General features: G+C 49.0%; 1 protein-coding gene and 2 long non-coding RNA genes across 6 annotated transcripts in view; 1 reads left to right on the forward strand and 2 right to left on the reverse strand.

The window, feature by feature from the left end:
* Positions 1-8,571, reverse strand: part of LOC100857473 — a 40,168-nt gene extending 31,597 nt beyond the window's left edge. Inside the window, exon 1 of the long non-coding RNA XR_003071749.3 lies at positions 6,646-8,571. This is a non-coding gene — a long non-coding RNA (alpha-1,2-mannosyltransferase ALG9-like). The remainder of the gene's footprint in view (positions 1-6,645) is intronic.
* LOC107057438 lies at positions 2,865-4,677 on the forward strand. 4 transcript variants are annotated; one of them, XR_001471483.4, is made up of 2 exons: positions 2,865-2,951; positions 4,216-4,677. It is a non-coding gene; the product is annotated as an uncharacterized LOC107057438 (long non-coding RNA). The 4 variants fall into 4 exon arrangements; XR_006932094.1 differs by having other exon boundaries at positions 2,865-3,199; positions 4,168-4,563; XR_006932093.1 differs by having other exon boundaries at positions 2,865-3,161; positions 4,168-4,563.
* Positions 8,572-11,824: 3,253 nt separating the features above from the next.
* On the reverse strand, positions 11,825-22,476 carry RIMBP3C (RIMS binding protein 3C). The gene is made up of 11 exons (XM_046903825.1): positions 21,823-22,476; positions 18,390-21,509; positions 17,487-18,311; positions 16,511-16,675; positions 15,751-15,819; positions 15,347-15,406; positions 14,358-14,426; positions 14,075-14,221; positions 13,218-13,355; positions 12,822-12,969; positions 11,825-12,636 (listed from the first exon to the last, which is right to left on the reverse strand). The coding sequence occupies exons 4-11, from the start codon at positions 16,623-16,625 to the stop codon at positions 12,015-12,017; spliced, it is 1,368 nt and encodes a 455-aa protein (XP_046759781.1). The 5' UTR covers positions 16,626-16,675; positions 17,487-18,311; positions 18,390-21,509; positions 21,823-22,476; the 3' UTR covers positions 11,825-12,014.
* Positions 22,477-22,664: the final 188 nt, after the last annotated feature.

Below are 22,664 nucleotides of genomic sequence, written 5' to 3' on the forward strand. Positions count from 1 at the left end.
GGAATGGCGCTGGGTGTTGAGATATTTACTTTTCACATAGTTCATTAAATCATTAAATCATGTTATTTACCTTCAGGTTGGTCCTTCGACCTGCCTCATGTTATCAAGAACTCTTAAACTGCTGCTAAACAGAACTGCATCTCTTGAAGAGTGGAATGGTAAAATTTGGGGTGATCCAGATAATTTTAGCTCAAAGATAGTTCTTTTCATCTGCCCGAACTCCCCCAACTCACAGTCAGACCATTTACTAAATCAAAGGGAACCACAGGACCAAGCTGAAGGTTAATAACATGATTTAATGAAATATGTGAAAACTAAACAGGGACCTGATGATAGATTTGCAGGTGACAAGGCTCACACTCACTTACTGACAGGACATCCCTTATCAATCCATGAGAGCACAAATGCTCTCATGCATGAACATACACACAAACACGCAAAACAAATGTGGACAAGTAAAATATCTCAACACCCAATCATGGTCTTGTAATTTTGCTATTGGTATTCCACATCGTAACATCATGGACAAAAGAGAAGAAGAACTACGTATCCCAGAGGACCTCACAGTCAGAGAAGGAAGATACATCACAGAAGATACATCATCTGGTTGCGCACGGTCTTTCGCTTTCACTTGCTGCCAGGGAGAGGAGCGAGTGTGCTTCCAAGCCAGTGCGCCTTCATCAAGTAGGGCCTTCGCTTTTGGAAACTCTCTCGCTCTCTGTCTCTCTCTCTCTCTTTCTCTCTGTCTCTCTCTCTTCCTCTGTCTCTCTCTTATTTCATTTGATTCATCATCATTACTTTCAATTAGATTGTATTATATTGTGTCATCTTGCATTCCAATATCACAGTTAGTAAAATAAGTTCTCCTTCTTAGATCGTTGCCGCTGCTCCGATTTTTTTTCGGGAAGCCAGGGGGGCCCACGGGCCTACTGCCCCCCTGCCACGGGCACAGATTTATCTAGATAACCCCGTGACAGATTTTTGGTGGAGAATGCGGGCAATCGGGGGCTTTTAACGTTAGTAGGAAAAAGGATTTCTTTAAGCCAGAGACTGCGAGACTACAAGGCATCGCTAGCGTGACCTTCATAGATTAGACTATAGTCTATGCAGTCCGCGAAACTCCAGACACTGCACCAAGCGGTTTCCTTTTGTTTTTTGTTGTTCTTCTTTCCCTCCCTTCAGCAGTTACCAGCTATGAGTTTGCTCTTTATTGTAGGAGTGCTGTATAAGGGATTAAAAGCTACCATGTTCTTTGCCAGTTACTGGCCTATAATTAACATCATGATTTCTTGTTGTGGAATTGTGTTCATGCATAACCAAATAAGGGCACTGATGGAGGCACCTGCCTGGTACCTTCGTGCAATGTTGTATAATTTGAATTTTGACACTTTCGAACCGGTTTCCAGGTTTTCTTCTCAGTTTGTTGCACATTTTTCAAATGCCGAGCTAGTGCTCATTCTCGCGTGTAGGTTATCAGTCTCCTTGAATGTATTCCTCCCCATTCGTGCTAGGTGGAAGAAGTCTCCTCCAAGACCAGAGAATGCTGACTGGCAGGGAATATGGAGAGGTTTAGGAAAAATCTTAGAAGCGTGGGGACCTGCAATGTCATGGGATTTCACTCTTGAACATCTGTGAGATCCCGAGAAACTAAGCCAGCATTTGAGTCAGGGATGGTGCAGCTTAGATAGATCTAAGGAGGTACGACTTATTTGGGGCTTGGCTTGTGCCTACCGCGCTCTATATAATACTATTCTGGAGAGAGAGAGTTTCCGAGCTGAGGTTCAAGCCAAAGGGGGAAATCTTCAAGTCAAATCTGATCAGTCACAGGAGACACCAGTAACAGTGCCAGTTGCCCCTGTGGCAGGCAAGAAATGGAAGCGGGTGTCCTCGCGTCTAGAATGAAAAAAAGCAGCAGCAGCAGCAGCAGCAGCAGCGGAGGAGGAGGAGGAGGTAGAGGAAGATCCAGGCGAGGGGACTTCCTCAGAACCAAGAAAGGCCAAAGCAAAAACCAAGAGACATGGAGAGGCGAGTGATGAAGAGGAAATCTATAATCTATTACTGTTCGTCGACCTCTGAAGATGACTGAAATCCAAAGCTCAAGAAAGGAGTTTACACTGGCATCCGAACGAAACTCTTGTCGCCTGCCTGGTTGCTTCGCTGTTGGGATGGTGGGGCCAGTAGCTTGCCTCTAGATGGTAACGAAGCCCGCCAACTAGGAGACATTGCCGGAGACAAATCTATTGACAGGGGAATTAGTAGATGTTTGGATGGAGCTGCAACCCTCTGGGAACAAATGTTAATAGCTGTGAGGGAAAGGTATTCCTACAAAGACAGTCTGAAAGCTGTGATGAAAACGTGGGATGCAATTGAAAAAGGCATCCAGTATTTGAGGGAAATAGCCGTGGTGGAAATGTTGTATGACCCTAATTTTGTTCCTAATGATCCACACCAAAACCATGATCCGGAGGGAGTGAGGATGATGCCTGACATATGGCAGAAACTTACAAGAACAGCACCAGAAAGATACACCCCCACACTAGTAGCAACATTTGACAGACAGACAGAAGGAATAAGTGCAGCTGTACTGCCGAAACACCTGCGGCTTGTTCTCCACATGATCCATGCGTATGATGGGGAGGTCAGTACCAGAATGGCAAACGAGGGAGGAGACCTCACATGGGGCAGAGGACCTCACCGCGGGGCACAACACCTGGCTGTGGGGCATGGAGAACGCGGAAATGACTTCTTTTTTTTTTTTTTTTTTTTTTTTTTTAACTTTGCCTATTCTACTCCCCTTCGGCCTGGCCCAGCCCTGCGGGCAGACGGGGCCCGGCCCATCGGGGCCGCCCCAGGGCCGGGTTTCCACACCCGAAATGCCGCAGCCCGGGCAGGACTTAGCTCGGGCAGGGCTTGCCCTCAGGAAGGATTTATCCCTCGCTGTAGGGCTGTAGGTAAGGGATTAGGATTAGGATGAGAATTATGGGGTTGACTGAGCCCGAACGGGGTTTGGGCTTGGAGCCCCCGGGTAGGCCCTGCGCTGTTGCTAGGCAACCGGCTCCGCCATTACGTCCGCTGCCCCGACAGGGTAGGAGGAAGAAAGGGGGCGTGGACGTTCCCTCTGCTTCCGCCTTCTGCCGCCAACGCGTGCTCCCATTGGCTAGGTACGCTGCCGTTGGCTGGGCACGTGCTGCCATTGGCTGTAAGGGCGGGAGGCGGGGCCAAGAGGGGGAGGCTGAGGGAGGGACAGAGGGAGGGAGAAGTAGAGTACGGAGCCGGGTAGGGGCGCGTAGAAAGGGTACCAAAAAAGCGTTAGAGACTGCTGGAGACTGTAGAGGATACTGGGTGCCAGCCCTTGAGGTGCTGTCACTCCCTGGCGTCACCCAGTGCCACTCCCTGGGGATCTGTGTCACCCCAGGTCTCACGCACTGCCACCCCCTGAGGGGCTGTGTCATTCCTGGTGTCACCCAGTGCCACCTCCACACCTCAAGTGCTGTGTTCAACCCAAGTGAATGTCATAGAATCTCGGAATAGTGGACTTACTGCAGGGATTACAGGAGACACATGGGTGCAACGACAAAGACGTTGGGACCCCTTTGTCCCTCCCGTTGCTCCTCCTGTTACTCCTTCCTCCCTAATTCCTTTCCCTGTTTATTTTCCCATCCCTTCTTTGTTCCTTTCCAATTTCTTTACTATTCTTTGCTTGCTCCTTGCCCATCCCTTTCTCTGTCCTTTTGCCCATCCTTTTCCCATTTCCTTTCCCACCCTATGCCCATTTCTTCCTTGTTCCTTGCACATTTCTTTTCTGTTCCTTGCTTGTTCCTTGCCCGTTCCTTTTCTCTTTTTCGGTGGATCACAGAAACCTGCTTTTGGCACAGGAAAATGCAAAAGGAGGGAGTAAGAGGGTAAGATTTTTCATAAAGGGCTCACTTTATCCAAAACGTAATTTTTTTTCCACAAAAGACTCGCTTTACCCATTGTTAAAATGTAAGAGTTTCACACAGAAGTGCCAAAGAGTTCCTAGTGCTAATGAGTCCTCAATACTAATGAGTTCCAAGGGCTAACAGTTTGTCAGTGCTATTCAGTCCCAATTGCTACCTAGTTCCTCTTTTTAATGAATCCTTAGTGCTAATGAGCTGCTAGGGCAAACAAGCTTTTCTCCTGCCCCAGGGCTCTCCTAAAAGACTGACAGATGCTGCTTTTCTCTGCCACCTTCAGTGAAACTGTGTGGAAGTTCACCTTGCAGATCATCTCCAGATCCATCATCACGAAGCTGCGGCAGGAGGACCTTGCCCTGACCAACACCAGACTACTGCTTTGTCTGCAGGAACTGGGAGCAGAAGCATGCAGCCCTCTGCAACCTCTATGGCAGCATTTCCAGGCCTTAATCTTCTGCCAGGTACAGCTCATTTGCAAGCAGTGAGCTGCCAGTGATCCATCTGACATGATCAACCCCAGTGTGATGTCAGCACTGCTTCAAAGATCACCAAAAACTAGGGAACAGGTGCAAGGGATGGATGGGAAACACACAGTCAGAATTAAAAGCTGAAAGTGGTAACAACAACATATAATAGTTTGAACCATATTTGCTTGGCTTTCGTGACGGGCATTACGTGGAAACCATGCTCTGTTGCCTCAGCCTTTGTGTTTTGCATCTAACAAAGGCATTTTGTGACCCAACTTCGTGGGGTTTTTTTTTCTGTGTGTGTTTGTTTGTTTGTTTGTTTGTTTTCCTTATTTTGAGGCTCTGCCTATTCCAAAGCACTACAGCCTCAATGGGAAGGAGCAGGGGTGTTGGGAATATGAAGGACTGGCAGCGAGGGAGCAAGGATTTGGGTAAAGCGATGGACAGGCATTAAGTTAGAGGAACAGTAGTAGGGATTTGGAGAAGTTAAAGGAGCGTGGATTGAGAGCAGCAGTTGCAGAGCTGCTGGAGAAGTTCAGCTGCCTTCTTTCACCCATGCAGACCTGCTGGAGTGTAGACTGACTCTCAGTGAAGATGATTCTAATGGGCACCGAGTGGTGCTTCATTCCTTCTCCACACTTCTGTCTCCCTTTTTTTCCAAACCATCTGTTGGGAAAAGTTCTGCTGAGAATGAACTTTTACGCATGTAGAGAAAGGAATACCAAAAAAGTATCTCAGGGAAACCATACCTAGTGACGCAAAGAGAAGCGTGGAAGATTCAAAGTCAAGGCCTGAGAAAATTACTTGGTGAGCAATACAAAAAATGAAGAGAGCAGACAGTGTTTGCCAAGCCCAGAAATGTAAATTTGTCAGTAATCAAGCTTCAAGATGCTTAAGACTTGGATGATATCTTTGCGGTGAGAGGGAAGAGTGTGTGAAGTGGTGCACATTAGATAAGCTAGACATCACTTGGAAACCTGTGTGCCTGGACCTCTTAGTGCCATGCCCAGGCTGCTGCCAGGGTAGAGGTCCTCTCCATGGGAAGAAAGGAGCAAGACGTGGAAGGAAGGAGAGCCACATTATAAGCTTGAGTTGATGGCTGCATAGCCATGAGGAAGGATCTTGGAGCAGTAACTTGGTCTACAGGAGTGAAACCAGAAGTGTAACTGGATGTGAGTTCTCCTCTTTTGCTGTTGGCTTGTCTTGTGTGAAGCCCACCTCAGCTTGGGCAGAGCCATGGAAGCCCTCAGTCTTGTTCTCCCAAGGGATTCTGTAGCTTGGAAAGGTGTTTGATGCTGGAACCATGAAAGTAGGTTTATGCTCCCTCCCCAGCCCACGAGAACAGCTGGGCTGGGTACACTTCCCAGTTCTGAGGCACACAGGTGGGAGAGGGCAGGCCACTGCCTCTGCCCCTTTCTGTCTCTGCCTAATGGCATTTCTTCTTCTTCCTGTCAAGATCCTGCTCTAGAAGTAGACTGTAGTTGTAAGGAATTACAGATTTTATTTTAAGCAGTCAGTCTTGGGGGTCACAGTGTAGAGCCTTGAAAGACATGGGTCAGATAGCAGTGTTGCAGAAACACAGATTTATCCAGACAGGCCATATCCTTGCCTCCAGCCATGACACTTGGGAAGCCCTCGCTGGAAGCCAGCCAGAGCTGACTTATGTGCGCTTGCTAATTCAGAGGGAAACATGTTTTTCTGTTTGAAGTGGGTTTCAGTTATTCTCTCAGGCTTTTGCTTTGATGCTCATCTGATGCTTTCAAAAATCAATTTCCTTATTTATTAACAAGGCTGTCTTACTGCAAGCAAAGACCTCATGCAGCTAAGTATATATCTCGTTCTACAAATTTTTAGTAGAAAAAAAAAAAGAATACTAAAACTTTGCAAGGATTTTAGCAGTGCGTAAATCTTCCACGATAAACTAGCTTTAGCTACAGAGATTACAGAGGCCAAAACTTATTTCTGCTGGTTCATTTATAATTTACACCAATGTCCTATGTTGTTCACAATAATAAATTTCATTCATGATGCAATTCTAGTTACAGTTCCAGTTGCTGATAAAAACAGAAGTCTCCGCAGTGATCAACGTGGTGGAGAGGTGATACAAGAGGTGTAATGAGAAAGGGACTGAACACAATAGAAAGGTGTTATAAGGGAAGGAAAAGAGGACTGCTCGCCTGTCTCCAGAGATCTAGGCTCACGGGGGGAAAACTCTGCAGAGGAGGGATCTCTGGAAAGAAAACCTTCCAGTTCCAGTTCCTGATAAAAACAGAAGTCTCCGCAGTGGTCTGTAGCAGCTGAGCATTCTCAAGGCTGGTATTGCTGTTCTCTGTACACTATTTTCCTTCTTTATGTGCTCACTATTGACTTTTCAATCTTAAGTATATTACAAAAAATGTTGAAAACATACTTGCCCTTAAAGTGAGTAAGGTAGCAAGCTGTGGAGCAGACTTGGGTTCAGATTTTCATTGCAGTAATCATTTTGAGACTCGTTTGCTTCTGTCAGTCCTGTAACATAAAAATCTTTTGCAAGGGAAAAACTTCAGTGCGTTCTTTTTGTCTTTGTTATTTCTGAGATCCTGGCTACCACGCGGGACAGTATGGGTAAGTGACAAACAAACACACAGTTTTTTCTGGGGAGAGCAGGGTCTGATGTGCGGGCATGAACTATTAAATCAGCCAGTTGAATGAAGCTCTCGTTACTTCATTCTACATTGCAGAGTTCTCCATTAGCCACATAAGGAGCACTGGAACTATAAAGTAAAAATGCTATGCTGCTCTCAACAGGAAAAAAAAAGTGTCCTGTAGAAACAACAGGACTCTGAGGGAAGGGGGAGGAGGCGCTTAGAAGAGCTCTGTGCAAACAGTGGTGTACAGGTTTTGCTGAACTGCTTACATGAAGTGATTTTCTTTCAGGCTTGACCATATCTCTGTAGTCACATGCCATACAAGACTCTCCCCCAAATCTCAGAAGATAGTTTGATGCTATATCGTGATGGCCAAGCGCAAGTTTGAGAAGCAGAAAGTCTTAGAGTAGCTTTCCTGTCTTCACACTTCAGTTGCTTTGTAGCATGACTTGATTTTGCGTGGTCTGTTAGATTTACAGTAGTTGTTGACATCAAGGAATAAGTGCAGCTGTACTGCTGAAACACCTGCGGCTTGTTCTCCACATTATCCATGCATATGATGGGGAGATCAGTACCAGAATGACTGTCTTGCTTCATTTCTACAAATACTATATTTTACCTTACTTATTTTTGGATGTGAGTTCTCCTCTTTTGCTGTTGGCTTGTATTGTGTGAAGCAGAAGAAGGATACAATAAGGGCATCCCCTAGTGCTCTTATTCATTGCCATTTGCTACCCAGGGGCAAGCAGGGGCGAGGCAACAGAAGGAGTACCTTCACGTACTGGTCCTCCACCTTTTGTCCAAGAAGTGCACCAAGCACTGAGAGGCCTGAAAGAAGGGGGAGAATGTGGGGAGTGGGAGTTGCACCACCACAGTTGACACAGGCACTCCAGGCTTTAGATAAGGACTGTCCAAGAAACCAGAACTCCAGACTCCAAATGAGCCCGACACTGACTTTTACCAAGCAGAGAGAAAGGAAGAAGCATGAAGTCTAAGCCTTGCAGATGGACATACTTCCGTGCCAGAAGTTCTCTGTCCTATTAACAGTGAAAGGGGACAGCTAGAGCTGGGGAAGGGATGCACGGCACCTTAACTCTGATCAGGAAGGAAATGAGAAGAACAGAATGCAAACACTGCCAATGGCAGCACGTGCCCAGCCAACGGCAGCGTACCTAGCCAATGGGAGCACGCGTTGGCGGCAGAAGGCGGAAGCAGAGGGAACGTCCACGCCCCCTTTCTTCCTCCTACCCTGTCGGGGCAGCGGACGTAATGGCGGAGCCGGTTGCCTAGCAACAGCGCAGGGCCTACCCGGGGGCTCCAAGCCCAAACCCCGTTCGGGCTCAGTCAACCCCATAATTCTCATCCTAATCCTAATCCCTTACCTACAGCCCTACAGCGAGGGATAAATCCTTCCTGAGGGCAAGCCCTGCCCGAGCTAAGTCCTGCCCGGGCTGCGGCATTTCGGGTGTGGAAACCCGGCCCTGGGGCGGCCCCGATGGGCCGGGCCCCGTCTGCCCGCAGGGCTGGGCCAGGCCGAAGGGGAGTAGAATAGGCAAAGTTAAAAAAAAAAAAAAAAAAAAAAAAAAGGCATTTCCGCGTTCTCCTGCCCCACAGCCAGGTGTTGTGCCCCGCGGTGAGGTCCTCTGCCCCATGTGAGGTCTCCTCCCTCGTTTGCCATTCTGGTACTGACCTCCCCATCATACGCATGGATCATGTGGAGAACAAGCCGCAGGTGTTTCGGCAGTACAGCTGCACTTATTCCTTCTGTCTGTCTGTCAAATGTTGCTACTAGTGTGGGGGTGTATCTTTCTGGTGCTGTTCTTGTAAGTTTCTGCCATATGTCAGGCATCATCCTCACTCCCTCCGGATCATGGTTTTGGTGTGGATCATTAGGAACAAAATTAGGGTCATACAACATTTCCACCACGGCTATTTCCCTCAAATACTGGATGCCTTTTTCAATTGCATCCCACGTTTTCATCACAGCTTTCAGACTGTCTTTGTAGGAATACCTTTCCCTCACAGCTATTAACATTTGTTCCCAGAGGGTTGCAGCTCCATCCAAACATCTACTAATTCCCCTGTCAATAGATTTGTCTCCGGCAATGTCTCCCTAGTTGGCGGGCTTCGTTACCATCTAGAGGCAAGCTACTGGCCCCACCATCCCAACAGCGAAGCAACCAGGCAGGCGACAAGAGTTTCGTTCGGATGCCGTGTAAACTCCTTTCTTGAGCTTTGGATTTCAGTCATCTTCAGAGGTCGACGAACAGTAATAGATTATAGATTTCCTCTTCATCACTCGCCTCTCCATGTCTCTTGGTTTTTGCTTTGGCCTTTCTTGGTTCTGAGGAAGTCCCCTCGCCTGGATCTTCCTCTACCTCCTCCTCCTCCGCTGCTGCTGCTGCTGCTGCTGCTGCTGCTGCTTTTTTTCATTCTAGACGCGAGGACACCCGCTTCCATTTCTTGCCTGCCACAGGGGCAACTGGCACTGTTACTGGTGTCTCCTGTGACTGATCAGATTTGACTTGAAGATTTCCCCCTTTGGCTTGAACCTCAGCTCGGAAACTCTCTCTCTCCAGAATAGTATTATATAGAGCGCGGTAGGCACAAGCCAAGCCCCAAATAAGTCGTACCTCCTTAGATCTATCTAAGCTGCACCATCCCTGACTCAAATGCTGGCTTAGTTTCTCGGGATCTCACAGATGTTCAAGAGTGAAATCCCATGACATTGCAGGTCCCCACGCTTCTAAGATTTTTCCTAAACCTCTCCATATTCCCTGCCAGTCAGCATTCTCTGGTCTTGGAGGAGACTTCTTCCACCTAGCACGAATGGGGAGGAATACATTCAAGGAGACTGATAACCTACACGCGAGAATGAGCACTAGCTCGGCATTTGAAAAATGTGCAACAAACTGAGAAGAAAACCTGGAAACCGGTTCGAAAGTGTCAAAATTCAAATTATACAACATTGCACGAAGGTACCAGGCAGGTGCCTCCATCAGTGCCCTTATTTGGTTATGCATGAACACAATTCCACAACAAGAAATCATGATGTTAATTATAGGCCAGTAACTGGCAAAGAACATGGTAGCTTTTAATCCCTTATACAGCACTCCTACAATAAAGAGCAAACTCATAGCTGGTAACTGCTGAAGGGAGGGAAAGAAGAACAACAAAAAACAAAAGGAAACCGCTTGGTGCAGTGTCTGGAGTTTCGCGGACTGCATAGACTATAGTCTAATCTATGAAGGTCACGCTAGCGATGCCTTGTAGTCTCGCAGTCTCTGGCTTAAAGAAATCCTTTTTCCTACTAACGTTAAAAGCCCCCGATTGCCCGCATTCTCCACCAAAAATCTGTCACGGGGTTATCTAGATAAATCTGTGCCCGTGGCAGGGGGGCAGTAGGCCCGTGGGCCCCCCTGGCTTCCCGAAAAAAAATCGGAGCAGCGGCAACGATCTAAGAAGGAGAACTTATTTTACTAACTGTGATATTGGAATGCAAGATGACACAATATAATACAATCTAATTGAAAGTAATGATGATGAATCAAATGAAATAAGAGAGAGACAGAGGAAGAGAGAGAGACAGAGAGAAAGAGAGAGAGAGAGACAGAGAGCGAGAGAGTTTCCAAAAGCGAAGGCCCTACTTGATGAAGGCGCACGGCTTGGAAGCACACTCGCTCCTCTCCCTGGCAGCAAGTGAAAGCGAAAGACCGTGCGCAACCAGATGATGTATCTTCTGTGATGTATCTTCCTTCTCTGACTGTGAGGTCCTCTGGGATACGTAGTTCTTCTTCTCTTTTGTCCATGATGTTACGATGTGGAATACCAATAGCAAAATTACAAGACCATGATTGGGTGTTGAGATATTTTACTTGTCCACATTTGTTTTGCGTGTTTGTGTGTATGTTCATGCATGAGAGCATTTGTGCTCTCATGGATTGATAAGGGATGTCCTGTCAGTAAGTGAGTGTGAGCCTTGTCACCTGCAAATCTATCATCAGGTCCCTGTTTAGTTTTCACATATTTCATTAAATCATGTTATTAACCTTCAGCTTGGTCCTGTGGTTCCCTTTGATTTAGTAAATGGTCTGACTGTGAGTTGGGGGAGTTCGGGCAGATGAAAAGAACTATCTTTGAGCTAAAATTATCTGGATCACCCCAAATTTTACCATTCCACTCTTCAAGAGATGCAGTTCTGTTTAGCAGCAGTTTAAGAGTTCTTGATAACATGAGGCAGGTCGAAGGACCAACCTGAAGGTAAATAACATGATTTAATGATTTAATGAACTATGTGAAAAGTAAATATCTCAACACCCAGCGCCATTCCTCACCAGGGCATAATCGAGGCTGACTCCAGTGGGGTCACTTTGCCATTGGAGGCTGGCTTCGAGGATTCGGCAGGACCTGAGAGGCATCCCAAACACAGAGGAGATGCTGGTCACAACCTCCACCACCTCTCCTGGCAGCCGGTCCCAGTGCTCCCCCACCCTTCCCATAAAGAAGGTCTTCCACATGTTTGCATGGAACTGCCTGTGTTCAAGTTCTAGGCCACTGCTCATTGTCCTCCACTACACGCCGCCGAGAAGAGCCTGGCTTCATCCGTTTTCCTCCCACCTCCCTTCAGACATTTGTAAATATTAACACTCACCTAGAATCTCTAATTATGGGGTCTGAGATGATTGAGATCCGCCAGGTACTTTTCCATACCAGCCCCCTTGGATGGCAGAATGCAAACACTGCCAATACCACTCAATGTATCCAAGAAAAAGAACAGTGTTGTTTGTTTGTTTTAATATTTTTTAATATGCAGTAAGACCATGCAGTTGCACTGTCAGTCATCTCAGGCTGTTCCAGAAGGAGCTCATCCACATGCTGCTCACACTTCACTTGAACATCAAGTGGAGCAGGGCGGTAGCCTTGCAGATGGAGTAATGCAAGAATTTTGACAGGATGTTGCTGCATTATGGAATCTCTGCATCCACTTAACCATCAGTATCCAGCAGGAGATCACGAAGCTTTGGAGGCAGCGTCGTATCCAGGTCATCATCTGAAACCTCTGCAACCAAATTGGAAGGGACCAGTCCTCTTGTGCCATCTGTCAGCTCTCCCAGAAACCAGCCATTCTCATCCACATCTCCAAAGACATAAACGTATTGTCCAGCGGTCAGAGGAAGCTCACTTTCTGGGTCCTCATTAGGACCCTCAAAAGGATCGTAGCTACGGCGAGCTAAGAATCTTCTAAGCATTGGTGATACTTGTCCTGGAGAAGGCAGGGTGAAGGACAAACGCTCTACTGCTGATCCTCCGCTCTCACTTTCAGGGCCGTCCTCTGACAGAAAGCAGCACTCACAGCTGTTCCCATGGACCTCTTTCATGGCTTTGCGTTCACGCTCCAGGTCTTCCAGATCAGTTTGAAGATCTTTGGCCTCTTGGATGGCAGAATGGAACGGACTGGAACTGTTGCTGAGATTCTTGTTTGCTTGGGCAAGAATCTCTTTTGTTGCCTCTCCCAGCTCCACTCTCCCTTCATCTCCAGTTGGAACTCTCTCCCAGTTGGTGTCGGGATGAGCGCGTTCTCCTGCTCTCTCTTCTCTCTTGCACACTCTGTGAGAATGAGTTTCAGAAAGCACAACTCACTGACAGGAAATAAGGGGAAACTTAGAAGACCTTGCAGCATAAGTCCTGGCAGTGTACTGCCAGCAGCTGATTTGGCTGCCTGGGATCCTGGCACCACAAATGCTTCATTGCCAAATGCAGCAGTGAAGTGTTTGGGGGAAAAGCCAACTCACAGGCATTTTTTCCACGTGCATGACACAGCAACGCAGACCAGCACCAGCGTGGACAGCGGCACAGCTGAGAGCAGTACCAGCACTGCGATGTGGCGCTTTTGCACAGATCTGCAAACAGCAGCCTTTGTGTTTTTCCCTGCGTTCATCCCTGGAAGAAACAAGACAGTGTCCCACGTTACCTCCACCTCATCGCCCTCGGGTGGCTTCCTTCCAAAAAGGACAAAAGCTCACAACTCTCTGGGAACTGGGAGCAGTGGGAGGTGAGCAGCATCACACAGGTCTTCTCTGGCACACTGCCAGAACCACTCTCCACACCCCACTGAGGTCAGCCATTTTTAGAGAGGCTTCTTTTACAGCACGTGCTCTGCGCTCACATGCTCAGGTTTGGCTGCTGACCTGATGAAAAATTTCTGGGACAGAAATTACTTGGCATGCCAGTTGTTGGCGCTGCCTGTGTTCCTTTGTCTGAGGCTGGCAGTCTGGGATGGCTGCATTCCTGCAGTGCCTCCTTCTGCGCAGTCCGTCGGTCAGTCCCTTTAGGAAGAAAGTAGGGCATTCGGATTGGATGCGATGTGTTCTCATCAGGAACTGAGCTGCTCCAAGCACGAGCTCAGGCAAAGCCTGCTGGTCCCAGCCCCCCAAATCCACCTGCGACCTCCTCTGTTGCCCAAGCGCATTTGGGCCCTCCCAGGAATTGGAGGGTGCCAACCCTCTCACGCCTCCTGAGGAGTCCACTCCTAAGCAAGGCCCTCACACACTGTGCTGTGAGCATCACCAACCATCACGTTCCACCATCACAGCCAGGCATCTGCAGGCTGAAATTCAAGCTCCAACAGAAACACCTCCGGAATCAGCATCTCCACCTCGTTTCCAGCATTAGCAAAGGCAGCCATCCCTGCTCAGGATGCTCCTCCTGCCTTCAACTTGCCCAGCTGCAAGGAGGGCTTTGTAAGAACAGAAGCACGGCACTTGACATTTGCTGCCATCTGGGTGCCAACGTCTGCACAAAGCAGCTCTGACAAGAAATGGTCATGCTGGGGGAGCAGCTGCCCCTGGGTCTTGGCTGGATGCAGAAGAGGCAGCAGACCATCCCTGGTGCTCACCAGTGCCTGCAAGGCATTACGTGGAACACCAACCACTGCAGCACGGCTCTGAGCGATCCCCTCCTGCTGTGCAGGCTACAGCTTGTCCACACATGTACGTCAGACCTCAGCCTCCCAAGTCTCACGGTGAACAGACTGAAGTATACCCACCATGAGCTGCCATCTCCATTCCCTTCAGCAGTTCCTTTAGGAGACGGGAGGACCCCCGTGAGTATTTTCCTCTTCTGGATTCATCCTTTCTGGGCTCCAGCACAGGAAGGAACCAACGAGCGTGCAAAGCCCTCCCTGGGGGCACTTCTGCAACCCATGAAAAGTTTCAGTCATACACAACAGCATCACTGAATAGCGGAGCATACGGGGGGAAACAGTGCGATGAAATGGCACTGAAGTGGGCAATGAAAGCTCTCTAAGGAATTACAAAGCCATGACATACCCACGCGATCCACCGGCGTTTCAGTCCCGGAACTCAGAAGGGAAGCTGGATTGCCTCCTCCAGTCACATCTGCAAACAAACGCAGGACAGAGCAACTCCCATTAAACATCCTTCCAGTCAGAATGACACAGGATGCAATTAAAGAAGGGGATTCCTTCATGACACTGCTCTCTCCCTTCCACACAGGAGCACCTTGGCAACAGTTCCTGGGTGCCTACAGGGGCACCACGACTGTACAAAACTACAACACACAAAACGTGTGGAGCTGCCCAGAGGAATGCTCACCCCTAAACTCAACTGCATGGTGCCTGCTGGCTCTGCAGAAGGCACTGGGAGCAGCTCAGGGCTGGAGTGGCCAGCAAAGACAGCTTTGCAAGGCAAAGCACTGCACTCAGCCTGACCCATACCGTCCCTTATCTTCCGCATAGGAAGCAGGAAGTCACACGTCACTTGGAAAGAAAATTAAAACCTGAATGAAAACTAAAGCCTTTCAGGGACTTAGCTGAGGGATTGGCCCGAGTCTCTGTGACTGGCTTAAACCTGGGCTTTGTAAGCAACTGCCTGGAGACATGGCTGTAATCAAGGACAGAGGAGAAACGTTCCCATTGCATGTGCCCATCTCTCTCCTCCTTACTGACCTGCAGTGATGGAAGGGGCTCAATTAATGACACGAGGCAGAAGTTCCAAAGCTGCAGAGAGGCCAGGTGACCTTCTGGCTGGTATTCCACAGCTTTCCAAATACTTTCTCCAGGCCATGGGAAACAATTCTCAGAGACCTCACAGAAAACTTTAAATTGTCTTGCTGGGAGACCTCTGAGATACAGAGACAAAGCCAACACAACGCTGAGGACACAGTAGCACCCAGGAAACAACCACCATCCATGCTTCCTGTGGAGAAGAACCCACGGGCCACGGAAAAGCAGAACCCTTGCTGAACTATCCCAGCCAAATATGAACAAATATCAAGGAAATGAAGCCGTGTGACTTACCTCCAGCATCCCCCTCAGGCTCATGGACAGGATTCCGATCTGCTGATTCACCAGCAGGGCCTGCAGGCACAAGTGTGATCAGACACAGGTGAGGAGAGCTTCCACTGCATGCGGGGGCCTCCTTTTCCCTGAGAGGCCTGTAAGGTCTGGCAGTGGGTCAGGGAACGACACGGCCCAAATACGAAGGTCTGGGCTCTCCCAGCTGAAGAGGGGCAGCGGTAACCTTCCCACTGAAATGTGGCAGCTCTCCCAGTAAAGAAATACTCATGGCTCATCTGTGCAAGCCCTTCAAGGCACAAACAGGCTTGGGAGACCTCGAGAGGATCTTCAGTAAAACTGCACCCGTGTAAACTACGAGGGCACAAATGTTTCTGCCTTCAAGGAAACAGATACTCACGACTTACCTCCAGGCTGTCCCTCAGGCACAGGCATGAAGTCTGGACTCTCCAGGAAGGGAGCACCAAGCTCATCATCTAGAATCAAGAACAGATGAGAGAAGTTGCCCTTGCATGGTGTGATCTCCTTCCCCCGTAGTAACTGGATGTGGGTCGTGGAACGGGATGGGAGGAGGACTCAGGGCATGATTTCCAAAGTTGCAGAGTGGCCAGGATGGCTCTAGGCTGGCACCTGGCAGCATACACAATATTCTCTCCAGGCCCTGTGCCACATCCCTCACGGATCGCATGGAAGAAGATGCAGCCCCTCGGGGCTTTCTTACTGGGAGGTCTCTGATGTACGCAAAGGAAAGTCACGCTGAAGCACTGGAGGAAAGCACATCTGTCTCCTCCTCTGGGCTGTGGGCCGGGGCTCTGTGTTGGAAACTGGGATTCATCTACAAGGAGTACCACAAGCCTGGCGCAGAAAACATTCACACATCTCCCAGCATGCATCTTCTGAGCTCTCCCCAGGACATCTCCCGCGACGAAGGCTGTGCTCCAGCCAGCAAGCAGCAGAGCCATGGGCCGGCATGGCTGGAGCCAGCCCTGGGGAGCAGCGCTGCCACGGGCTCTTGCCCACCTCCTGCGGTGCTGCCCATCACCCTCTGCCCAACACCACCCCCATGGAAGGCCGGCCCCAGGGAAGTGAGGCACAGGGCCGTGGGGACACAGCCTGACTTCACGCCCCCAGTGCTGCTCAGTTTGTGTCCCATCTCTGCCTACCCACCTGCTCCCGGTGCTCGCCGTGGAGCAGTGCAGGTCTCCCGGAAACACATGGCCAGCAGTAGGACGAGGAGAAGGACAAGGCGGGCAGGGGCCACGGCCCCCCACACTTGCACCATGCTTCCACCACTGCTGCTACAGCCACAGTGAGCGTCGCACAGAGCCAAGCCTGCGGCACAGGACAGCGTCACAGCCAGGCCTTGTGAGCTCACGGCACAGCACAGCACAGCCATAGGACGGGGCATCGTGACCACACGGCTCCGTGATGCCGGGTGGCGGCTCCCCGCGGGCTGCTGCTCTTGTGATGCGCTGCACCAGGGCTGCGTGGGGCCGGTGCTTATGTCATAGAAACGCAGAATAATGGAATGGGTTGGGTTGGAAGGGACAGTAAAGAACTTAGAACCTCAACCCCACTGCCGTGGGCAGGGATGTCACTCACGGGGTCCTGCTGCCCAGAGCCACACCCAGCCTGGCCTTGAACACCTCCAGGGATGGAGCATCCACAACTTTGCTTGGCAAACTTTTATAGTGCTTCAGCAACCCCAAGAGGGAATTATTCCCTGCTCACGGGATTCCCTGAAATTCCCCACCCATGACACCTCAGGCCATTGAGGAAGAGATGCAGTATGGAAGTAGGGTCTGGATCAAGGATGCTATCGCACAGGTTATCCACACATGTGAAACGTGCTGCAATTAAGCTCGCCTCTCCAGTATGGAGGATGATGGCTGAAATATAAACACAGGAAGGTTGACCTTCCCACAAAGCTGGCAAGTCAGGTGTCATGTGCTTTCCTTTTTGTTGGTAGATCTGCAGTTTCATCTATTTTCCTCCAATTTTCCAGGACCTTGGCTAAGGGCATCCCCTTTCCTACACCAGATATATTTCCCATTTTTAGCCTGCTCCCAAGATTGAATCTAGGAGTGGAAACTGAAGACTCGCTGGTTAGCACCTCCCATCCCCAAAGTCCCAGTGAACTCACCCACTGCTGGCAGCCAGATGCTTTGAGGCGGGAGGGTCTGATGGCCATCACCTATAGGGTCCCACCTGGGTCTCCAGAAACCGTGGCAGCACTTGCACTCCTGTCACCTTGTGCTGAAGGAATCATGCTGCTGCCCCCTCCAACATTCTCTGGTTCAAGCTTTGACTTCTGCTTTCAGTAGGTCACTCTGACTGTCCCTTATCCTCATTTGTTTGCAGTTCTTGCGATTTACAGCCCAAGGCGAACATCTCTTAAGAAGAATTCCGTTACTTTCAATCCCATAGTTTTCATGAGTTGCCACAACCCCATCCTTGCATAGTTCCATCTCAAATTGTCCCTTTTAACCAATCTAATTTTCTGGGCCTGTGTCTCTCCCTCTTCATTCACCCGTTCATCCAGTTCCAGGTGGTGCTTCCTGGGCAGCATCTTTCCAGAACAGGCAGTACTTCTCCACGTGTTGCTATACAGATGTTATCCCGTCATTCTTGATGTCTCCTGAAACTTATCCAGTTGAATCCTCTTCTTCGCTGTTAACAGCGAGCTTTTGCAACGAGGAGAAAGCTACGTTTCTATACAACCTCATTTACTTTAGTTACTAGTGCTAAGTCTCTTCCTACAGCATAACACCAGGGTTGTCCAGTCCCATGTGCAGAATCAGGCAGTTGCTCTTGTTAAATTTCCCACGTTTGCTGATTGCCCTCTCATTAGACAAGATTTCTCTGCAAGGCTTCTACACTTTAGGCTGTGTGAGCTTCACAGGTTGTGATCGTTACTGCTGCACGCGCTGATTCCAGCAGCCTGAGGGAAGCCCTGACGATGGGTCACCTGCAGAAGGAAAATCATGGAGATAGCTGCCAGATCATGTCAACTCCCAGAAGAGTGACCACCCTCTCTGTGAAGAACCTTTTTCCAGTATCCAATCGGAAATCCCCCTGACGCAGCTTCATGCAGTTCCCCCAGGTCCTACTGCTGGTCACCAGGTGAAAGTGATCTCTGCTTTTCTCCCTGTTTCCTACTGTGAGGAAGCTGTAGGCCACAGTGACGTTAGCTCTTGATATCCTGTTCTTTCTGCTGAACAAACCAGATGACCTCATACGTACTGCCATAGGCAATGCTATGCCTGATAGCCAGCAGGATACAGTTGGCCTTTCTGATGACCAGGGCACACTGTTGACTCACATTCAACTTTGTCACCAACCAGAACCCCCTGAACCGTTTCCACAGAGCTCTTCTCCATCCGCTCCTGCCCCAGTCTGTACATACATCCATGCTTCTCCTGTCCTAGGTGCAGAATCCATCACTTGCTCTTGCTAAATTTCATACAGCTGATGATTGCTCGGCCCTCTAATTCTTGGACTCTGACTGCAGCCTGATTGCGCAGCCAGCCTCCTGTATCTCGCTTTATGCTGTCGTGTAAGAGGATGTATTCTAACTGTTGAGTCCTGGCCTGAACCACTGACTGAGACCTGGGGAAAAGACTCGGGCAGCCCTGAGAGCACAGGAGAAGGCAATCCACCTGTGTGACCAGAAGGGCTGGAGCCTGGCTGCACCTCCCTTAGACCTCGCTGAAGGGCTGACTGCCACCGGGGAAGGTTTTCTTTCCAGAGATCCCTCCTCTGCAGAGTTTTCCCCCCGTGAGCCTAGATCTCTGGAGACAGGCGAGCAGTCCTCTTTTCCTTCCCTTATAACACCTTTCTATTGTGTTCAGTCCCTTTCTCATTACACCTCTTGTATCACCTCTCCACCACGTTGATCACTGCGGAGACTTCTGTTTTTATCAGCAACTGGAACTGTAACTAGAATTGCATCATGAATGAAATTTATTATTGTGAACAACATAGGACATTGGTGTAAATTATAAATGAACCAGCAGAAATAAGTTTTGGCCTCTGTAATCTCTGTAGCTAAAGCTAGTTTATCGTGGAAGATTTACGCACTGCTAAAATCCTTGCAAAGTTTTAGTATTCTTTTTTTTTTTTCTACTAAAAATTTGTAGAACGAGATATATACTTAGCTGCATGAGGTCTTTGCTTGCAGTAAGACAGCCTTGTTAATAAATAAGGAAATTGATTTTTGAAAGCATCAGATGAGCATCAAAGCAAAAGCCTGAGAGAATAACTGAAACCCACTTCAAACAGAAAAACATGTTTCCCTCTGAATTAGCAAGCGCACATAAGTCAGCTCTGGCTGGCTTCCAGCGAGGGCTTCCCAAGTGTCATGGCTGGAGGCAAGGATATGGCCTGTCTGGATAAATCTGTGTTTCTGCAACACTGCTATCTGACCCATGTCTTTCAAGGCTCTACACTGTGACCCCCAAGACTGACTGCTTAAAATAAAATCTGTAATTCCTTACAACTACAGTCTACTTCTAGAGCAGGATCTTGACAGGAAGAAGAAGAAATGCCATTAGGCAGAGACAGAAAGGGGCAGAGGCAGTGGCCTGCCCTCTCCCACCTGTGTGCCTCAGAACTGGGAAGTGTACCCAGCCCAGCTGTTCTCGTGGGCTGGGGAGGGAGCATAAACCTACTTTCATGGTTCCAGCATCAAACACCTTTCCAAGCTACAGAATCCCTTGGGAGAACAAGACTGAGGGCTTCCATGGCTCTGCCCAAGCTGAGGTGGGCTTCACACAAGACAAGCCAACAGCAAAAGAGGAGAACTCACATCCAGTTACACTTCTGGTTTCACTCCTGTAGACCAAGTTACTGCTCCAAGATCCTTCCTCATGGCTATGCAGCCATCAACTCAAGCTTATAATGTGGCTCTCCTTCCTTCCACGTCTTGCTCCTTTCTTCCCATGGAGAGGACCTCTACCCTGGCAGCAGCCTGGGCATGGCACTAAGAGGTCCAGGCACACAGGTTTCCAAGTGATGTCTAGCTTATCTAATGTGCACCACTTCACACACTCTTCCCTCTCACCGCAAAGATATCATCCAAGTCTTAAGCATCTTGAAGCTTGATTACTGACAAATTTACATTTCTGGGCTTGGCAAACACTGTCTGCTCTCTTCATTTTTTGTATTGCTCACCAAGTAATTTTCTCAGGCCTTGACTTTGAATCTTCCACGCTTCTCTTTGCGTCACTAGGTATGGTTTCCCTGAGATACTTTTTTGGTATTCCTTTCTCTACATGCGTAAAAGTTCATTCTCAGCAGAACTTTTCCCAACAGATGGTTTGGAAAAAAAGGGAGACAGAAGTGTGGAGAAGGAATGAAGCACCACTCGGTGCCCATTAGAATCATCTTCACTGAGAGTCAGTCTACACTCCAGCAGGTCTGCATGGGTGAAAGAAGGCAGCTGAACTTCTCCAGCAGCTCTGCAACTGCTGCTCTCAATCCACGCTCCTTTAACTTCTCCAAATCCCTACTACTGTTCCTCTAACTTAATGCCTGTCCATCGCTTTACCCAAATCCTTGCTCCCTCGCTGCCAGTCCTTCATATTCCCAACACCCCTGCTCCTTCCCATTGAGGCTGTAGTGCTTTGGAATAGGCAGAGCCTCAAAATAAGGAAAACAAACAAACAAACAAACAAACACACACAGAAAAAAAAACCCCACGAAGTTGGGTCACAAAATGCCTTTGTTAGATGCAAAACACAAAGGCTGAGGCAACAGAGCATGGTTTCCACGTAATGCCCGTCACGAAAGCCAAGCAAATATGGTTCAAACTATTATATGTTGTTGTTACCACTTTCAGCTTTTAATTCTGACTGTGTGTTTCCCATCCATCCCTTGCACCTGTTCCCTAGTTTTTGGTGATCTTTGAAGCAGTGCTGACATCACACTGGGGTTGATCATGTCAGATGGATCACTGGCAGCTCACTGCTTGCAAATGAGCTGTACCTGGCAGAAGATTAAGGCCTGGAAATGCTGCCATAGAGGTTGCAGAGGGCTGCATGCTTCTGCTCCCAGTTCCTGCAGACAAAGCAGTAGTCTGGTGTTGGTCAGGGCAAGGTCCTCCTGCCGCAGCTTCGTGATGATGGATCTGGAGATGATCTGCAAGGTGAACTTCCACACAGTTTCACTGAAGGTGGCAGAGAAAAGCAGCATCTGTCAGTCTTTTAGGAGAGCCCTGGGGCAGGAGAAAAGCTTGTTTGCCCTAGCAGCTCATTAGCACTAAGGATTCATTAAAAAGAGGAACTAGGTAGCAATTGGGACTGAATAGCACTGACAAACTGTTAGCCCTTGGAACTCATTAGTATTGAGGACTCATTAGCACTAGGAACTCTTTGGCACTTCTGTGTGAAACTCTTACATTTTAACAATGGGTAAAGCGAGTCTTTTGTGGAAAAAAAATTACGTTTTGGATAAAGTGAGCCCTTTATGAAAAATCTTACCCTCTTACTCCCTCCTTTTGCATTTTCCTGTGCCAAAAGCAGGTTTCTGTGATCCACCGAAAAAGAGAAAAGGAACGGGCAAGGAACAAGCAAGGAACAGAAAAGAAATGTGCAAGGAACAAGGAAGAAATGGGCATAGGGTGGGAAAGGAAATGGGAAAAGGATGGGCAAAAGGACAGAGAAAGGGATGGGCAAGGAGCAAGCAAAGAATAGTAAAGAAATTGGAAAGGAACAAAGAAGGGATGGGAAAATAAACAGGGAAAGGAATTAGGGAGGAAGGAGTAACAGGAGGAGCAACGGGAGGGACAAAGGGGTCCCAACGTCTTTGTCGTTGCACCCATGTGTCTCCTGTAATCCCTGCAGTAAGTCCACTATTCCGAGATTCTATGACATTCACTTGGGTTGAACACAGCACTTGAGGTGTGGAGGTGGCACTGGGTGACACCAGGAATGACACAGCCCCTCAGGGGGTGGCAGTGCGTGAGACCTGGGGTGACACAGATCCCCAGGGAGTGGCACTGGGTGACGCCAGGGAGTGACAGCACCTCAAGGGCTGGCACCCAGTATCCTCTACAGTCTCCAGCAGTCTCTAACGCTTTTTTGGTACCCTTTCTACGCGCCCCTACCCGGCTCCGTACTCTACTTCTCCCTCCCTCTGTCCCTCCCTCAGCCTCCCCCTCTTGGCCCCGCCTCCCGCCCTTACAGCCAATGGCAGCACGTGCCCAGCCAACGGCAGCGTACCTAGCCAATGGGAGCACGCGTTGGCGGCAGAAGGCGGAAGCAGAGGGAACGTCCACGCCCCCTTTCTTCCTCCTACCCTGTCGGGGCAGCGGACGTAATGG

Source organism: Gallus gallus, chromosome 24, assembly GCF_016699485.2.
Source record: "Gallus gallus isolate bGalGal1 chromosome 24, bGalGal1.mat.broiler.GRCg7b, whole genome shotgun sequence".
Lineage (NCBI taxonomy): Eukaryota > Metazoa > Chordata > Aves > Galliformes > Phasianidae > Gallus > Gallus gallus.

Bases quoted from the DNA above. Each gene is read 5' to 3' on its own strand.
- RIMBP3C (XM_046903825.1), bottom strand. From the start codon at position 16,625: ATGGTGCAAGTGTGGGGGGCCGTGGCCCCTGCCCGCCTTGTCCTTCTC. The intron at 13,356-14,074 runs GTGGGTATACTT...TTCTTCCTAAAG, and splicing joins AATGGAGATGGCAGCTCATG to GGACTGACCGACGGACTGCG. The intron at 12,637-12,821 runs GTGAGTTGGCTT...TCATTCTCACAG, and splicing joins TGCACGTGGAAAAAATGCCT to AGTGTGCAAGAGAGAAGAGA.